Source organism: Diprion similis, chromosome 6, assembly GCF_021155765.1.
Source record: "Diprion similis isolate iyDipSimi1 chromosome 6, iyDipSimi1.1, whole genome shotgun sequence".
Taxonomy (NCBI): Eukaryota; Metazoa; Arthropoda; class Insecta; order Hymenoptera; family Diprionidae; genus Diprion; species Diprion similis.
The window spans coordinates 20,633,822-20,653,344 of NC_060110.1; the positions used below are offsets into that span (position 1 = coordinate 20,633,822).

Below are 19,523 nucleotides of genomic sequence, written 5' to 3' on the forward strand. Positions count from 1 at the left end.
TCATTGCTCGAAAGTTAAGCATTTCGGCTGCAGGAGTCGATAATCATACTTGAATTTCATCAAGTCAACATTCCACTTGAATCGGAAAAAACAAAGCAAAAAAAAAATTCGTCCTGCAGTTTTACGAAGTTTAGCCAAATTGAAGAAATTATGTGCACATAATATACACTTTTGGCATTGAGAAAATCTTGCTTATATGATACTTTTGAAAAGTTTCGCTCCTGATGCGAATTATCAACTTGTCGAGCCTTTTTACCTTTAACACGCCTCGTGACATTGCAATTTTTTGATTGTCTCTCTGCTCTTGTGGCAATACTGTTCCTTTAACCTTTTCGCGTCCAATTTTTGCAATCTAAATCTTACAATTTGGATTCTGTTTTTTTCTCTTATTACTTTTGTAGGTTGCAGTATCTTTATGACGTGTGTTAATTGACTCAGTCTCATTGTAAACTAGAGAAATGCTTCCTACCTAGTACATATTGGGAAGAAAAAAACGCTCTGCTCGCTCTACTGCACTTGCAGCGTGTTCCGATTAGTATCTTCATCCGAAGAGAGTCGAGCTACAGATGTAGGACGTGCCTTCAGGTAGGAAATAAGGCGCACAATGTATACATTAAACGGTAGTTCGAATTGCATGGCAATTGTTGCCGCGAAATTGTCGTGAATCATTCTTGAGATATCGCGTAACTGCCAATTGAAGTTCATTCTTCTTCGACCTCCTTGCTCTCCTCTTCTTGCCGCGGGATCGGAGCACCGTGAAAACGATGAATTAATTTTATTATACCGCTCCGTGATCCTGCTGTGGGCTTTCTCCGACTACTCTGCAGGACTTTTGTGAGGATCACGAGTATTTATCCGTGTGACAGATTCATCTCTGCGTGAGGAATGTCGGTGCAGGTTGTTTCGTAGGGGAAAGTCGGGTTACATGCCGAGTGCTTCGTTGTGCACTCTTGAATTGTCCTTGCCACTTTTGCTGAGTCGCTGTATTGCATGGGGAATATCAGAATCGGGATTTTCATGGTGTACAGCTGTCAGGGAAATGTGGAAAAGTGGGAATTGGAAGGAAATTTATATAAGTTTGGAAAGACTGGTAAATATCAGGGAATTATATCGGCACGCGTCCGGAAGTTTTTGTATTTTCTTTCTTCTAGTTTACGATTATTGAAATTTAGAAAATTATTCGCCGTGAGGCAATTGACGGAGGTAGTGGGAAAAGGGTATAAGTGAGGGAAAATATGGTTTTTGGAGGATTTTTAAGAAATGATAAATTGATTTTGAGCACCATGTGGAAGTTATGAAAAATATAAACAAGTATCGAAAACAGTTAATATTTCCAGGGTTGATGTTTCTACCCTCATGTTTCGAAAGAATGGCTAATCCTAATTTCTCGTTAGTTTTTTAATATTGGAGTATTTATTGATATATTTGTTGATTAAGTTTAAGCTAAATTGAAGTGAAAGAAAAATTCAACTATTTTAACTTACGCGATGGAGACATCTTATGTCCAACTTTTAATTAATTTGTATGTAAAAGTGAGTTTGTTAGCAAAGTCGGGCTGAAATGAGTCCTGGAAAATGTCTATTTTCGTCTGGAAAACCGGAATATGTCAAGGAATTTGATGTGTCACCGACGCTAGACACCCTGAACTGTTGGTTTATAGTCTAGGTCCTAACAAGGCCAGAGAATTTTTTTTTCGAGAGGCTTGAATACCTTGAAAATCATCGGCATGCATATGAAGCCACTGTCGAACGAAAGTTTAATTTTATCACGTCGTGTTCCCAAATATTGCTGTTGAAAAATACGCCGCTATATATACAGAATACAGGATACTACATGCATAGATTTTTAAGAGTCAAACGACTTTCCCAAACGTTATGTTCGAATCTGACCATCAACCGTTACTCTCTTCTATTCTTTATTGTACTTTCTAACATCCCAGATTATCATCGACTGCAGAGATTTTCGTCGCGGATTATATCGACCAGCGAGCCGAATTGCCGTTGCAGGCTATGCGATGAATTACTTGAACCGAATCGGAGAGAAATGTCTAAGAAGAATAAGAAACTGCGAGAAGAATTAATTGAAATGACTGTTTGCAACGTCCTTTATTTTGTACCGTTTCGTTCTTACAGTCCGTACAACGTGTATCATCTCCGCTATACGGAACGATTTTTTGCTGAATTGACATCTCGATTCGATAGTCGTGTCATGATCGTTATCTTTAATTTAAAAATTCCACCAAAATATGAGATTCTAGATACTGATTCTGTGATACTGTCTACAGCCGACGTTTGATCGTGTAAATACGTAATAAATAAATACATGCATATATACATATATATATATATATATATATGTAGCTAGATGACACAATCGGTAAATATAGATGTATCATAATGAAGATATGGCGCACAATGTACATGGATTATGTAACGTAATTTCCTTTCACGTTAAAGCGTCAGCGGGATAGCACGGATCAACTTGAGTACGATTTTATTAAATACTTATTTATTTTTTGTTCAGATGCAAAAAATATCTGCATTGAAATTAAATGACGAGACGATGAATTCAACGTCGAAAAATTGCCGCCAATTCGAAAGCAATCGATTTTGTACGAATATCAAGTGCGCTGTGTCTGTTCATCGTCCGAAATACATTTCGTGCGATGATCTTGAGGGCTCTTCATCAAAGGGCAATTATAATACGATTGAAACGCATCGCGTGCATAGCTTTGCGATATCGCATTAAATTCTTCGGCTGGAGTATCACGCCGCTGGCCTTCCGCCAGGTACTTCAGAATAGACGATAATCAAGGCCCGATTTAGTAGACGGTTCTATTTAATGTAAGAGTGATTTTCATTGGTTCGTTGATCCATCGTTGTTGAAGAAGACGATCCGTTACGATAAAATCGTTTCATCCGCATTTTTTCCCATCTATCCTTGTAATAGATCAGTTTGTTATCTATCGTTTGGTACGGATGAGTGCACCTTTCATATACATATATATACATACACGGCACGTCATGTTGGTGGGTTCGTGTATTTTTAAAGCTATGGAACTGTTCGTATTATAGATAATAACTCATAAAATACCGCGAGGTGATGTTTGTTCAGAATTGATAATATTTTTTTCTTACATTTTATGTAACAATAATACTGACGAAGATCATCTTGACTTTACCAAAAAACGACTTACGGCATGCAGTTCGCTAAAATTTGTCACCTGTATGAAACTCTTGAGAAGTTCTTAACCTACTTTAATTTATTGAATTTTGCACTATTCACACGATCATCGTTGGTGAGGAAATTCATGGCCAAAGTTGAAAACAGGTACTGCTTATAAAATTTCTAATGTCAAGTTTTATAAACCGCACGGTGTTTCATCGCCGAATTTTAACAATTCCGTATCAACGTTCACGTCATATGAGTAAGCCACAGTGAAGTGTTTGCTATTCTTGATAATTTAACGTTTCGTACAATGAACGCTCGTAAATCCTGACGAATGAAGGAAACTGTTAAAACAGTTTCATTGTATGTACAGTACCATCACCTTTAAACGCTATATGAAACAATAACCATTCTCATGCAACCGAGAAACCATACAAAGTATATTTCATCTTTGGAATAATGGCGGTCAAATTGTTGCTTTCTTGGACTCGGTTCACTGCGCTTTAACTGTACAATATACTCTATATTGTATACATAAATGCATGAATGCTTTGCAAGTTTTCCGTGAATCGTTGAGATTTACGATGATGTAAAAAGTCTGTTGAATGCGTGGGTTAAATCGTGTAGCTTGTACTTTTGACAACTGCTCAGCTTGATTAGTATATTTATACGCTTATGTGTGTAATTTCTAGGATACGGTAAGAAATGAAAGTAAATAAAACTGTAAGTAAGCATTGTTAAAAAATGATTAATTATAATCGATCTCGTCATCTGCACAGAGGTAGCTTAATTTTACATTTAATTGACTTTCAATTCATTCGTTTCGCACGCTGAAGATAAAAATCTAAAATAACAAGAATTGATCTGCCAGAAATTACTTTGGACATACATATCTATATATAAATTGCGTCATATTTGCGTCAGATCTATGAGAGGGTGCATAAAAGTTACGTATAAACACGCCTCTTCAAACCGTATCTGTAGATATCGAGGAATTTTAGATGATCGACTTATGCATACCTGTAATAAAACGATTCTGAATTCGCGAGATGAGGCAAAATAAGATAACGATATTCAACTCACACTGCAGCGTACCTTTGACTCGAAACTTCCTGCAAAAATATGAGCCTTGCTACGCGTTCGATGAATCACAAGAATATATATTCCGCGACGTTGTCGAGAAGCTTGTTTGATTAGAGAGTCAGCCGCCGCTGTAGCCATATCGCAGTGGAAAATCGTGAAAGGTTAAACTCGCCATTATCCGCGCCGTTAAACCAGCATCGGCACGAAGTTACAGAGTTTCTACCACCGGCAATATTTCACCTCGTTACAGACGGTTCGTCTCCGACGGATAGTCTTTCTCTCGTCAAGCAGCCATACATGCTTAATATTCGAATTCGTTAATTCATTCCATGTATAACACGTCTAGTTATTTCGTACCTTTTATCTTATATTCTCATTTTATCCCTCTTGATCGTGGGAGGATAGGTTGGTAGGTACCTGAGAGCTCGTAGCTCGGATCGAGAGCATCGTTTTTACTTGTTCTTACTTGCGGTATATATAGACGCGTCTGTATATAAAGTAACAACCGATTTCCCGTTCTGTGGTATTGACGAGATCTTTTCGGACAGCATTGCGGGAGAGGCAAAACCACCGTCGCCGGATAGAGAAGAAAAAGAAAGTATAACGAACCGTATAACAGTTCAACACATCGTCACTAATTCACATTGCTCAGCGAACAATTTTTTTTTTTTTTTTTTTTTTTCTCTTTTTCTTTACGCTGCAACATTTTAGCGCCACTTAGAGATAGAACATACTTACCTACCAGCTTTCACATGTGCGGTAGAAGTTTTCTTTTAAATATAATACGTAATGTATTTAAAGAATTATCAATATGATTGCAAATATGCTTAGTGGTAGGTATACCTTGTAAAATAAATGAACATGAACTAAAGTAGGAGAATAATCGTTGCAAATGGTAAAAAAAAAAAAAGAAAATAAATATAAACAAATCGTTCCGCATGTTTGACGAAAACGATTGATTGTCACCTTTAGCCTTTTTTCCTAATTTTTCTCTTCCCCGGTTGTTCCAGATATCGGACATCGTCGTTGGCCAGGAACCGAACGTAACAGCACGCGAAGCTCTCCTGAGATGGGCCCGTCGTTCTACAGCCCGTTACCCGGGGGTCCGTGTTTCGGACTTCACGGGTTCCTGGCGGGACGGTCTTGCCTTCAGTGCACTTCTGCATCGCAACAGGCCAGACCTCGTCGATTGGCGAAATGCCAGGTCCAGCCAGGCCCGCGAACGTCTCGACAGGGTTTTCCACATCGCTGAGCGCGAGTACGGCGTTACCAGGCTTCTCGATCCCGAAGGTAAGGAGGACCTCGTCCCTGCCTCTTTCCCCTTGAATTTTGTCAAAGAGAATAACGATGAGGCAGGTGGATGAAGATGCAGGTTGATATCGACGACGCGGTAACGATAAAATAGAACAAAGTTGGTACTTTTAGTTTGGAAGGTTTCAGAAATAAATTGGTATGGTAAGGCCAAGGTCATTTAAAGTCGTGGAGAACTGATAACCGCAAGAACAAGAGGATAGAAAAAAAAGACACATTGTACGCAATTACCGTCCCAATGGATTTAACACCTGACATGAGAAACTGGTGAAGAATATACCTACGTGATTCTATTCGACTCGGATTACCAAGATCATTTCTTTCTTTCATTCGCAATCGAATGTCTATACTCACAGACATTTTATGTTGCGTTCACCCTGTTTGTTTTTCAAATTTTTATACGTTCCCTTATATATCTTGCGCTGTAATTTATATACACGCTACTTTGAATAGGTTTTTTTTTATTATACGAAATCACGCGAGAGGCACCTTAACTTGTTACATGCATACATGCGGCTTGAAATTTAGGACCACGACTTGTATCAAGCAGTTCGTGATCGTTGTATTATTACTTTATTTCAGTGTAAGATCTCGCCTTGCGATTATATACCATTCAGGTATAAACGAACAAACTTTTACTGCTCGTGAGTTTTTCGCTCTTTGATGTGAAACTAACTGTCTTCCTTGATACCAGTTTTCGTGCTCTTAGCCAGTTTACTCATGTGTTTTTCTTTTGTTAATTTCCCGTTTATTCATGTTTACTGCGTGATGAAGTCGCGTGAGAAGCGTTATTCTATTTTATCCACACAGTCAATTTGATGTTAAGAACTTTTTTTACAATTAGTTTGATACATCTTTGAATACTAAATTTATTTCTCTTCATTCGAATCGTCTATCCATTTCACTAGTCCTTTATACCGTTGCATTCAGTCGTGACTAGACTTGGTCTTTGTGGTCCGGAAATGCAAACGGGATCCAGAATGCTCTTACGCTCGATGGATGTCACGTCGTCCTAGAATTGTCAGAGATCAATAGGTCAAGACTTTCACGTCTCACCTAGTGGAGAGAAGGATCGTCTCCCCATCATCCTATCTTTTCTCTCTTACCTATCTGCAATGTGAAAAATCCAGTAACCGGTGCCAGCATTATCAACCTTTATCATCCAACATCGCCGACATGATTGAGCAATAATAATAGCCACGAGTCATCGGGTAATGATCTAAAAGCGAAAAATGCTTGATCGACTCATGATCAACAATTTGAAAACGATGTTGAATGATTTTCTCATCCGTATAATCACTTTTTATATAATTTTCATTTCATACTAAGTATTTCAGGCCGGACAAATCCAGGAGTTTTTCAAACTCTCTTAGTTTCTTTGAAATGTTTTGCTTCTAATACCGAACGAGAGCCTTGGAGAAATCTCATTGTTTCAACGCGTTACATTGTTCGCGTATAGAGTTGAATGCGCGAATAACGTATGTAACTATGCTTATATTCAGCTTCATGTAAGCATATCTTTTAGGAACGTGCGAAATGCGTCCTTTTGCATGTTTCGTTCCGTTGTTTGGACTGCCAGGCTATAAAATGTTTTTTTTTTACTTCGGGTTTAATTTTTTTTCCTCCCTCTTTTGTTTATAACTTCCGGTTACATTGACAAATTATTCTGTACAATTTACAGATTGTTCGACGAAGCCTTTTTTCTCTCTCTCTCTCTCTCTCTCTCTTTCTCCTTACAATTACTCACCGGTGCGATAATCCACCTGGGAATAATACAGGAGATAGGCATCTTGAACAAAACAGTTTTAGCATATCCTAGAAACAACAGAAATCCAGCCATCGTTGAAAGGAAAATATGCTAATATTCAATCAAAATAAACGACAAACAGGGATTTGGTGTTAGTATTGAAACCGAGGTTCTTTTATATTTCAAACAAGGAAATAAGTTTAACCAGGTCATTACGTGAGGCGAATATAATCGTTTTCGTACTCTTTCTCTTCTTGAGGTACTTGTGCAGTGTCTCCACTCGCGACTGACTCATCGTGAGCAAAAAATATGCACAATCTTGTTGGGTTTAAATTATTCGCATATTTTTTTCGCGACCTCTCCCCTCCCCAACTTGTGAAACAATGGCGAATTACTTTTCCGCAACGCGTAACGACTGCAGGTAGAAATTCGTAGGAGTCTGGCGCTGGTATGGCGGTAAGGATGTGGGATGTATACTGTTTTATTTTTCTGTCACGGTACTTGCAGCTGTATCCGGCGCACTCCTGCGACCAAGAACCAGAATTCCTGGCTCTGCAACCAATTGCATTCACTACTTGCACGAAACCATGTATCTACATAATATATAAGGTGTTTCTCGTCGTGATGACGTCATTGCAATTCAGAAATTTCCGACGACGTTCTAATGATATTTCTTTGTAGTCATATTTTTCATTGTGTGTACAGTAATAGTCTATGGTCTTAGAAATCATGAGGCTAACTAATCACGATGCCAATTTGTCGAGCTGCTCACCAGTTTTTATACATCATTATTTCACTGCTTGCCGGAACTAGAAATGTAATCAACCCCAGAAGTTTTTCCTATAATTTCCTGTTTGAATTTATCTCCTCTCTTTTACGTTCGCGAATCACCGAGAAAAGTGCTTCTTTGATAATAACAATAAAACATTTATTTCGCCATATCCATGTATTGGTTTGTTAAGAACAAATAAACTCTTTTCTCAGTGAAGGATTAGAATACACTTCAAGTTTGGCTAACGAAATAGGCTGCCATCGTTGTTGCTGTAATTTTCATGGTACCGACGAACCCTACTTTATACGAGTCAAATATTGCAAATGCATATGTATAAAATTAAATAATACTTGCTATGAATCACAACGTTTGCTAGGCCTCATATAATTGATCCGCCCTAGACACTATAAAAGGTTCGAGGCGCTTAGATGCGTTCACGCCGGAAGTGTACACCGGCTTTAACGATCCGTATCATATTCTACATTCTATATATTGAACGAAGCAGTTGACTCGTGATTCACGATCAGGCTATGCAATGGTCAGTCAGTGCAGACAGCCGAAATGACCCGTCAACTCTCAACCTACCTCACTATTTCTTCTTGTGTAATTTTTAACCGTTTTTTGTACGTCATATATAATTTCTTTTCAGACGTTGATACCCCCGAACCGGACGAGAAGTCTCTGATAACGTATATCTCGTCGCTCTACGATGTGTTTCCTGAACCGCCACCGATTCATCCGCTGTACGATGCCGAGGCCCAGCGGCGATCCGCCGAATACAGGGAATTGGCGACGTCCCTTCACTTGTGGATTCGCGAAAAAATGGCACTTATGCAGGAGCGTTCATTCCCCCCGACGCTTATCGAAATGAAAAAACTTGCCGCCGATAGTGCCAAGTTCAAGAACGAGGAAGTACCACCGAGGTACAGGGATAAACAGAGGTTGGCCCACATATTCAGAGATCTTCAGAAGTACTTCGAGGCTGTGGGTGAGGTCGATATGGAACCCGAACTTCATATCGAAGTTATCGAAAAGAATTGGAACAGGCTGATGATGCTTCATCAGGAGCGAGACCAAGCTATTATCGACGAAATCAAGCGGTAACGTTGAATTATATGAATGTAATTTATTTTTTTATGTACCCATAAATGGGTATTTGAACTAGTCTGTTCGCCGATTTCACTATTTCAATATAATTTTCAGCAGAAGATTTTGATTAAATGTATCTGCAAAAGTACGGAATTGTATGAATCTAGTTTCAGAGTTGTAAACTTCGAAATTGTAGATTGAAAAAGGAGAAAATAGATGATAAATGTTGTTATAATTGTTGTATTGTATTATTGTAAAACACTAGTTATTCGGAACTGCTCTTTACAAGTTTGTCTTCGACTGAAATTTTTTAATATTCTTAGCCTTCTCGCAGGCTCTGATATCATACATTTCAAAAACTTACAAATAAAAGTTGTATGGTATATAGACCGAATTTCGATGGTACATATTCTTTGACCAAAAATCTAGTCTTTAAACCATGTTTTATTTTTTGCCTGACTTTTCCGATATTTTCAGCCTGGAACGCTTGCAGCGTCTCGCAGAGAAGGTTCACCGTGAAATGAAATCAACGGATAATCGTTTGGAAGAGCTTGAAAGACGAGTGGATGACGAAGCTCGTCATTTGGACCGATTGCATCCGTTGGAAGCCAAACATGCCGTTGACCTGCTGGAACAGGACATACGCAATACAGAGACACAGATTCAAAATATATTTACCGACGTTCACACTCTCACAGAAGGCAGATATAGTCAGGCTCCTGAACTCCATAAAAGGTAAATTAACTTACATAAATTTTCATGTATATGAATATAATTTTTGCACATCTAAATTATAAGCAAATTTTTTTTTTCATCTGCCTAGCTGAAGTCCATTTATTTTTACACGAAATTTATTATTCCAGAGTACAGAAACTTCACCAACGTTGGGTAGCTTTACGGTCGCTACTCCACAAGCGTTTGGTAGCACCGCTATCCGTCATTTCGTTTCCCGTTGAGGAACGAGTCGTTACCAAGCACCGTACTACCGTCCATGAAACTCGATTGGTTGATACCAATCCACATTTCCGTAATCTACACGATTGTATCGATTGGTGTAAAACTAAACTGAAGCAACTACAAGAAGCTGATTACGGATCCGATCTTCCCAGCGTCCAAAATGAACTAGACATTCACCAGAGGGAACATAAAAACATTGAGCAGTTTTATTCAAAAGTCGAAAAATGTCTGCAGGCCAAAAACAATTTCCATGGCGATGAGCTCGCCCTTTACAGCCAGCATTTGAGCACTCTTCAGAAACTCTATACTGAACTTTTGACCACTTCGAATAAGAGACTCTCAGATTTGGATATTCTACAAGATTTCATACAGTCTGCTACTGGAGAACTTGTATGGTTGAATGCCAAGGAGGAAACCGAAGTAACGAGAGATTGGAGCGACAAGAGTTTGAATGTGCAAAGCATTGAACAATATTACGAAGTAAGTTTGATATTATCTGTAGTCAGTTTTTTCTCGTTCAACTGAAAAATAGATTAACAATCTATTAATACTCCATCTACTTTTACAAGCGTACATATGGGTCAGGAATTGAGGTAACAAAAATTACAACTTTTTAGCAAGATCGAAGCCATTTTTCAAACCGGCTTTTACACAATTCATTCATGAAAATCAAGTTTGAGGTAATAATTTAATTTATTTACAGTCCCTGATGAGCGACTTGGAGAAACGTGAGATTCAGTTCTCCGCTGTACAAGATCGAGGAGAGGCTTTAGTTCTGCAACATCACCCTGCAGCTAAAACAATCGAAGCATATATGGCCGCAATGCAGAGCCAATGGGCTTGGCTGCTGCAGTTAACTCTATGCCTTGAAGTACATCTGCGACACGCAGCCCACAGTCAAACATTCTTCAAAGAGGTTCAGCAGGCTGAACTATGGATAACGAATCGTGATGAAATTCTGAATACCGTTTATTCGCAGTCAGACTTTTCATTGGACGAAGGAGAACGTCTTTTGAAGGGAATGCAAGAACTTAGGGAAGAGTTGAACAACTACGGAGATCATATACAACGACTAGTCGATCAGTCGAAGGAAATAGTTCCCATGAAACAGCGCAGGCAGCCGGTTGCAAGGCCAATCCAAGTCACTGCTATATGCAGCTACAAACAAGTTAACGTGAGTAGAAAATCCAATTGTGTAAAATAAGAACCATGCTGTGGAAGGTATAGTAACCATTGGCTTAACTTGTTTCACAGATCTCGTTTGAAAAGGGCGAACAATGCACGTTGTATGATAATTCAGGCCGAGTTAAATGGCGCGTCAAAAATTCTCAAGGTGTTGAGTCACCCGTACCCGGAGTTTGTTTCACGTTACCACCACCTGACAAAGAAGCTCTGGATGCAGCCGAAAGACTGCGTCGTCAGTACGACAGAAGCGTGGCTTTGTGGCAACGAAAACAATTGAGATTACGGCAAAACATGATCTTTGCCACAATAAAGGTTGTCAAGGGTTGGGACTTGCCTCAGTTCCTAGCCATGGGTCAAGACCAGCGCACAGCTATCAGAAAAGCTCTGAATGAGGACGCGGACAAATTGCTTTCAGAAGGCGATCCGGCTGATCCGCAATTGAGGAGATTGAGACGCGAGATGGCCGATGTCAATAGGCTGTTTGACGATTTTGAAAAACGAGCTAGGGCAGAGGAGGAATCAAAGAATGCGGGACGTATATTTAACGATCAAGTTTCTGCTCTACAGCAGGCTCTGGATGAGGCAGAAAGAATCCTTAACTTGCGCATCGCAGCTCTCTTGCCGCGAGATCTCGATAGTCTCGAACATCTTGTTTTAGAACACAAAGATTTTGAACAAAATTTGCAACGCCATGCACCAGAGGTTGAACAAGTGCAACAAACATTCCGTGGAATAACACTAAAGACAGCTGCAATGAGGAACAAACTCGACAATGTGATGACAAAATGGAATCACCTATGGAACCTGAGTAATCTTTACATAGAGCGACTTAAATGTGTTGAAATAGTTTTATCCGGTCTCGAAGAAAACACAGCGGCTATTTCAGAGTTTGAAATCAAACTGGCATCTTGCAGTGAATTACCATCTGACGTTAAAGGTCTGCAACATGTACTTGAGAATTTAATGATCCTTCAGAGTGCTATATCTCAGCAACAAATACTCATCGACCAGCTGAACGACGACGCTCATAATGCCCGAAGATTGGTCGAAAAATCACGGCCTAATCATCGTGGCCCACACAGTGATATGGATAGGCTCGATGCCGAAGTGAACAGGCTAAACGCAAGATGGACAAACATCTGCGGTCAACTCGTTGACAGACTACGAAGCGCGGAAACAGCGTATGGTCTTGCTCAGCAGTACAATAACTCATATCAGAATGAAGTCGACTTTGTCGATGAGGGGTATCAAAAATTGGAAAATCTTGCTCCGATCCACAATAAAGCTCACGAGCAGCTTGAAACTACTAAGGTAATTTATCAGAAACAAAGTCAGACTGTTGCTTGAAGATAAAAAATGAAGAATAACACCTTGCAATGTGTATTAAATCAATTCATTAGATTTTGGTCTCAGTTGTCTAAAGTGAGAATAATTTATCGCAGAACTTATGATATTGATCAATAAATTGTCGTTTTTCAGAATTTGCTGAACAAGATTGTGGACAGAGCTCCGGTAATTGAGGCAGTTAATGTAACTGGTGGTCGCTTGATTCGCGAAGGCAAGGTAAGACGAAATTTTGGCATATAAAAGTGCCTGGAACAGATAGCTTAAGCTAGTTGAATGACTGTTGTATGAATGGAACCCCAAGTTATTTATTTACATTGTACATAATCACTATCATCATTTCATTTATTCACGTACACAAACTTTTCTATGTTCTTTCGTATTTTGTTTTAAAGCTCTACTCAAGGCAAATTTTCAGAAGGCTACAACAAATCATCGTATTTGTACTATACACATGTACAATTACTGTGTATTATTGTTATTGTTATTCATGGTGAGGAGTATTTCTCGTCATTTATAAGTGAAATCAATTTTTGGACCTTTCTTCCAAATCCAATACTCCAAATGACATTTCTTTTGTTGCAATTAACGGCTACTTTAACTATAATTGTTGTTTAAGTTTTAATAGACATTTTTAACTCGTTGAACTAAAATTTTACTAAATTTCGATCTAGTATGTTCTCCATGGAAAAAAAAAGTTCTTTATCACTGAGGCAGACATGAGATCTAATCATTCGAAGAGCAAACATTAATGAGTAGCATGGTTGAATGGAGTTAGAATTTGGCATGCTTTATAAGGTGACACATATTTAATATTGCTTGCGGAAGCCTTTTTTCTATTTTTTGTTGCCAAACTTCTATCTCAGTCATGTAGCACAATAATGATTGAAGCTCACCAGATAGAATCATCAATTCAATCAAACGTCTTTTGTATTTTTCTGCATTCCTACACGATTTTTTGATTTTAACCATTATCGCCGTTTATTGTGTATTTTCACTGTAATTGTTTTTTTTACGCGTATCTGTTATTGTCAATAATAGTTGAGATCTCTTAGCTCATCTTCATACCAGTTCGATGTGCAAACTACAATCGCCTGATATGTAATTTCGCCAGACTGCTTTCGAGGATTTCATTTGGCATCGATACAGTCTATTCTTGGCAACTGCTTGCTAAATTGTTTGATTTTCAATTAAAGATGCCAAATAAATATTTCTCGTTTTATACGCAAAAGTATATGCTAGCATTGATTGGTCTTTTTGCATAGTCTTAAGTTTTATTCTATTTCCTGCAGCAAATCAAACTGGTAAATCAATTTTTCAGTGATAAATTTGTTTTCAACTACAATCCTTTTTCTCGTACGCGTTTCATTCATACTAATTGTCAGATTATATCATGTTAACTTTTTATTTCTTAAATATATTAAAATTAGTATATTCCTTCTGTTCCATGTATTTAAGTCTAAAAGCTTCAATCTGTAGGTGATATATTAACACCAACATATTCAACTTCTAAGAATAAGATCCATATAATTTCTATAATCCGTTCTTTACGCACACAGTATAATTTTGAATATATACACGTTCTTCAGTATTCTTATTCTTTATCATTGCTTGATGGAGGCTAACGGTAATGGCCCACCTGATCTAATTCACTAACCCTAACTGACTAACCTAACCCTTTAGATATACGCCCAGAGGCTAAGAGCATTCAGGGAGCAGTTGGAAGAGATTTGCCCATCGTTGGATGCTTCGGTGAAACGACCACGACGAGATTCGGCCACAGTAGACAACATTGCCCGTGAACTAGACACTCTCAACAGAAGATACACCACTCTTCTCAGCCTTCTTCAGGAACGTGCTCGGAAGCTGGTTCTACTCTTCCCTGATGATTTGGCGCTGCAGGTGAGTCTTGCGTTTTCTATTACACTTTCGATACATGGTTTTTATTTGTCGATGACTGAGGTGTTACATTGCGACCAATTAGCACATTTTCAGGATTTCATATGTTAGGGATCTCCTATGAAATATTTTATATCTTGACAGCCGGTCTGTGTGACAAATGTGCCAACTGAACAAAAGGTCGATTCGAACATTAGAATTGGAAAGTATACTCCACCCTTTGTTAAATAAAAACTGTGATATTTTTTTCCAACTGCAGAAAATCACAAAGAAGCTCAGTCCCACATTGTCCATTAAAAATGTGATGAATTCAGTAGGCAAGTTAGATTTTATCACCGGTAGACCTGGGCTGAACTATTTTAGGTATAATTTAACCTATACTGACATAGAACAAGAGACATTAATAGAATAAATCAGTGAGGCGATTTTCAACAAGCTTAATTTGAAGTGACGTAAGCTACTGTGTCATTTGCGATAAATATTCTAAATTTGACGATATAATGAGGCAAAAAATTTTGCTGCCGTTGGTATTTTTTTTTACATAACTGGTGGAAATGCAACTCCGGTTAGTGCGGCATCTTTAACAGTTTCTTTGATGCTTAATTTTATTCACTTTCATATCACTTGGTAAACGAATTAATACACTTAAGTATTCACGAGTGATGCATAACACAAACACGTGTATTCACTATAGCGAAAGTATAGCTACTATTCCCTGAAAAATTAGTGACGTTGTAACATACATTATTGCCTGATGACATCATATGTATTTTTTGTTGTGATGATGTATGTGTATTGAATGGCAAATTTTTTTCTCCTTTGAACTGCGTAAAAAGCCAATTTGCATTATTTCGTAACAAAGACCTCAGACGTGCTGCTCCAATAAGATTCTAAATTCGATCACGTAATTCGAAAAGGATATTGTGGTTGTCGCGAAATTCTGGCTGTCTGTAACTTCATGCATATCATTTTCCTTTTCACCTGTGTATTAATCTTCTATCTATTCCAGTCTTATCTTTATTTCTCCTCTTATCTTTGATTTACAACAATTTTTCGATTAGGTAGAATGATTCCATCGGAATTGAAATTTAATGGTTACAAATAGCTTCAAAAATGTAAATAAGAGATTCTAATATTAAAAATCCAGAATCTAATTTTGTTTTTGTAACTTAGATTACGCAATATTTATAAATTAATTGGCATAGCATTTGAATACTTCATAGTTAAAGATCCCATTCCAACAGTGGTTATGCTGGTCTCAAAGGTCACATGTGACCCTGATTGTATGACATCACTCAAATTCGTTGAGAGTAGATTTTTTCTACATTTTTTCATGGAGGCTACTTTTCATAGTCAAGGCACCAGATAATTTCATCTCGGTGCTTATGTATTTCGTTAGAAATTTTATCTCTGCTAATAATGTGAGTAGCATATTTTTTCACTCCAGAACGATTCTTTCCCTATCTTAATAATAACATAACAATTGACAAAATTGGAATTTTTTCCGGACTTTAGCCTTTATCACACGGTAAGTGAGCTTTTGCGTTGCGGGTAAGCAATGAGGAAGAAGATCAATAAATGCTGGAGGTGTGTAGGTAGGTGGGTGGGGTGGCTGTTCAGCCACGAGACAGTGTAGGTGTCTGAGTGGGCAGTCAAAGTTGGCCTTGCTCAGAACCACTTAATCACATCGGGTTACCATAAATGAGCACAGATACGTGGGTTTTGCAAAATACTGCTTTCTGATGTCACAGCTTGCAATTTATCGAAAGGTATATACACATTGTGCCTGTCTGCTGCATAACGTGTTTCTGTATGGTTTCCAATAATCTAAGTGCAAACAAGCTGCTTCCATGAAAATCGTGATGAAAATAAAGAAAAATCTGGTGGAACTATAATGAGCCTGAATTATTCAGATGTCGGATGTTACTTGGCAGAAAACGAATTATACAAACAGGTTTAGGCAAAAAATTTGCATTAAGTAACTCTGTATGCAAATAATTTCGAAATATTTTTTGTGAGTGTGTTGTATTTGTACCAAAAATTAAAGTATTATAATGAAATAAAAATATTTTTCAAGCAGTTTTTGCTATTGTGACAAAGTAGAGAGAGGGCACTGAAATCAGATAAACGATAAGCTTGATCAGATCGTACAGTTAACGTTCGAATAGATCAAGTAATCTACTTTATTCTTCTACATTCTTAAATTTTATTGTGTCATGTGTAGTATATATTTTTCAATGTGGTATTTAATAATTTGTGAACGATAGAAATAAAAGTGTGATATCAAAATTGTGTAGATTGCGTACCTATCTTGGAATGCTGTATTACACCATTTGATAAGGTTGCTTTTATATCAATTCTTGTTACCGGATATCTACCAGTCTAAAATTTTAACATACGGCCAAATTATTCAACTAATTATCTCTGGCAGTAATAGCTTGTATATAAAAGAATAACAACTAGAAAATAGAAGAGTGTTAATTTTATGAGATGAGATAGCACAGATATATTCTACAAATTTTTTTTCAAAGATAAATTATGATAATTCATGGCCTATCTTACTTAAGAGTTGATTGAATGAACATGTTTATCACTATATCCGGTAAAGCTTGATATTAGTTGTAAGGATATGACCGCTGGCATCTGGGTGTTGCAAAGAAGAGGTCATGTGTTCATTCAGAAACAGAGAGGGAGTCATAAAATGAAGTTAAGCCTACACTCAGTTTGATCTTGCTTAACTCCACAACTGCCACTCTCCAAGTCAGTGTCACAGCCAACCTTGTGCCGTTCACATCGCTACTAGTTACTGGTCAAATGAATACTGAGTTTCTTGATTCAAGTAATATTATTGAATGAATTTCTAAAGAAAACTGAAATATGTCGACTTCCAGAGGAGATTCTTATAATTTAGTGTTGTGTTACAGTATCTGAATGCATTCTTCTTTTTCATATGTTATAAAAGTGCCTCAAATAGGTGAATAAATAGACAACACTTAACTTATAGAAAATGTGATTTCGATAAATACGAAACCTGGATGTTAAAATAAAAGTGTCTTTAATCATGGTGTGACTGTCATAATGTGAAGATTTTATCTATTGAGAGTAAATTTATTGTAATTAAGCTTGATACTGAATAATTGAGTCTGACACTCCGGACTTGAAATGAAATAAACATGAAACAGTCCAAGAAACGTATCGTCAAACAGGTAATATTAAATAACCTGAATCGGTTATAATGCTAGTTGAACTATCATACAGAATAGGAAAATAGATTTTTTAAAGTTCAGGTTAAAAGGGATTAAAAGAAATCAACTTCACCTTAATGCAAAAAATTAAATTCTACAAATAGGTGTAAGGTTGAATAATGGTAGGTGAATTTTAACTCCAAAGATTCGAACGCAAGGACAAATACAATTCTTTATTATAATGATGCTTGTCTGATCATTGATAAAGATAATGCAACGCTATTGTGGTTTGCTAATCATACAAACCATTGTGGCGGAGGACTTGCGTAAAGTAGCTAGGATAAGATCGCTAAAGTGTTGATTAAAATTTCAATTTCTGTAATAATGTTCGAAATAACGCGAATAATTATTATGTTCATTAGAGAGCGTAATTTCTATTGCAATAACCTAAACTAGATTCGTAACTGGTTATAAATAATGTAACGATTTCACTCTACAAGGTTCCACGAGTCTGAGAAAATTAACATTAGTATATGGCCTTTAGTTTACTAGAAATAGTTTTCTCAAATGTTGCAATTGTTGTCGACATTCCAATTATGACGTAATAGTTAGGACCAAGTTCATGGCAGTGGAGCAGGCTACTTGCTACCTATGATGTCACCCGCTATTCCAAGTACCTGACTGATTTCACTAAATACTTGTCACAGTCACGTTTACTCTAACTTCAATGCCGGCTACTCTGATGCTCAGATAATCATTTAGCAATGATGAATGAAAAAATCTAATTCATCATTCCCTGTAAAGAACTCGATTTGATTTTCATGAAATTAGATAATGTGTAACTATCTGAATAGTATTCTTGCTATTAATCTTAGCAAAATATTTCACTTTAATCATAATTCTGGATGTAAGAAAGCGATGCACACAAAAATTTGAAGGCTACTTCTTTAACAAGTTGTCGGTGCTTGCTTGATCTAAATATAAACTGACAAAGTCAGCCGAAGTCTACCTCCACGTGAGTTGGCTGTCATGAAAGCTATATTATAAATAGATATTTTGTTTCGTGAATGGCTTCGGGCGTCTCAGTTTTCCATAGCATTGTCAGCAGGACAGACGTATATTCTTTAGTTCGATTAACAAAAAGATATGACAGACATCTTTCACTGTATTTTTACAGGGAATTGTACACCGTGCACTTTGTATTTAATGCTAATAAAGTGGTAAACGTTTGTGAAGGTGGATAGTCAAGTTTGATGGAGTTTATTAGTTACTATCGGTGTACAAGTTATAAATTGTGACAAGAATAAAACTGGCGATATAGTTGAGTGTATCAATTATATTAATTGGGAGATTAAATATTTTATAACAACAAACGGCAACAATATGGTCATTTTGTGCACATTATTCGTAAAAATTAGGCATACTTTATCATGCTGAGTTAAAAATTGTCTGATAAGGATATTATTAATATACCACGTATATTTCACATTACTTTTTTTTTCATTTTTGTTTTGAAATGTGAAGAAATGATAGGGCAGCAATTATATCATTAGAATTGTGTTATGAAAAAGAAATAATAGAGTTGTGTAATGAGTTCGTATATGACCATTGCAGATGATTTCTTAATAAACGTGATATCAAAATCTGTACCCATTCAGTTTCGTAAACACTAGTTATGCTTTGTAAAATAGAAATCTGGTTTTCATTGTGGTAGAGATGTCCATCTCGCAAAATTAATTCAGTCGTGTTTCATTTGTCATCATATTATTAATTAAACAACTAA

The 19,523-nt window shown here is 37.2% G+C and overlaps 1 protein-coding gene and 1 long non-coding RNA gene across 51 annotated transcripts in view; both read left to right on the plus strand.

The window, feature by feature from the left end:
* The window catches only part of LOC124407219 (microtubule-actin cross-linking factor 1), a 175,049-nt gene that overhangs the window by 117,476 nt on the left and 38,050 nt on the right, over positions 1 to 19,523 (plus strand). For 38 of the 50 annotated variants that reach the window (XR_006929299.1, XR_006929297.1, XR_006929298.1 and 35 more), the window contains 9 exons: positions 5,262 to 5,541; positions 8,731 to 9,181; positions 9,648 to 9,905; positions 10,034 to 10,607; positions 10,697 to 10,720; positions 10,831 to 11,301; positions 11,382 to 12,623; positions 12,792 to 12,875; positions 14,340 to 14,558. Coding sequence is in view for 47 of the 50 variants with exons in the window: in XM_046883122.1 (XP_046739078.1) it covers positions 5,262 to 5,541; positions 8,731 to 9,181; positions 9,648 to 9,905; positions 10,034 to 10,607; positions 10,697 to 10,720; positions 10,831 to 11,301; positions 11,382 to 12,623; positions 12,792 to 12,875; positions 14,340 to 14,558 (3,603 nt within the window). In the remaining 3 variants the exon portion in view is untranslated. Of the gene's footprint in view, positions 1 to 5,261; positions 5,542 to 8,730; positions 9,182 to 9,647; positions 9,906 to 10,033; positions 10,608 to 10,696; positions 10,721 to 10,830; positions 11,302 to 11,381; positions 12,624 to 12,791; positions 12,876 to 14,339; positions 14,559 to 17,316; positions 17,762 to 19,523 lie in introns of those variants that run through there. The other 12 variants (XM_046883131.1, XM_046883144.1, XM_046883167.1 and 9 more) reach the window with 2 other exon arrangements.
* Positions 15,808 to 16,844, plus strand: LOC124407231. Its single transcript, XR_006929301.1, has 2 exons — positions 15,808 to 16,541; positions 16,636 to 16,844. It is a non-coding gene; the product is annotated as an uncharacterized LOC124407231 (long non-coding RNA).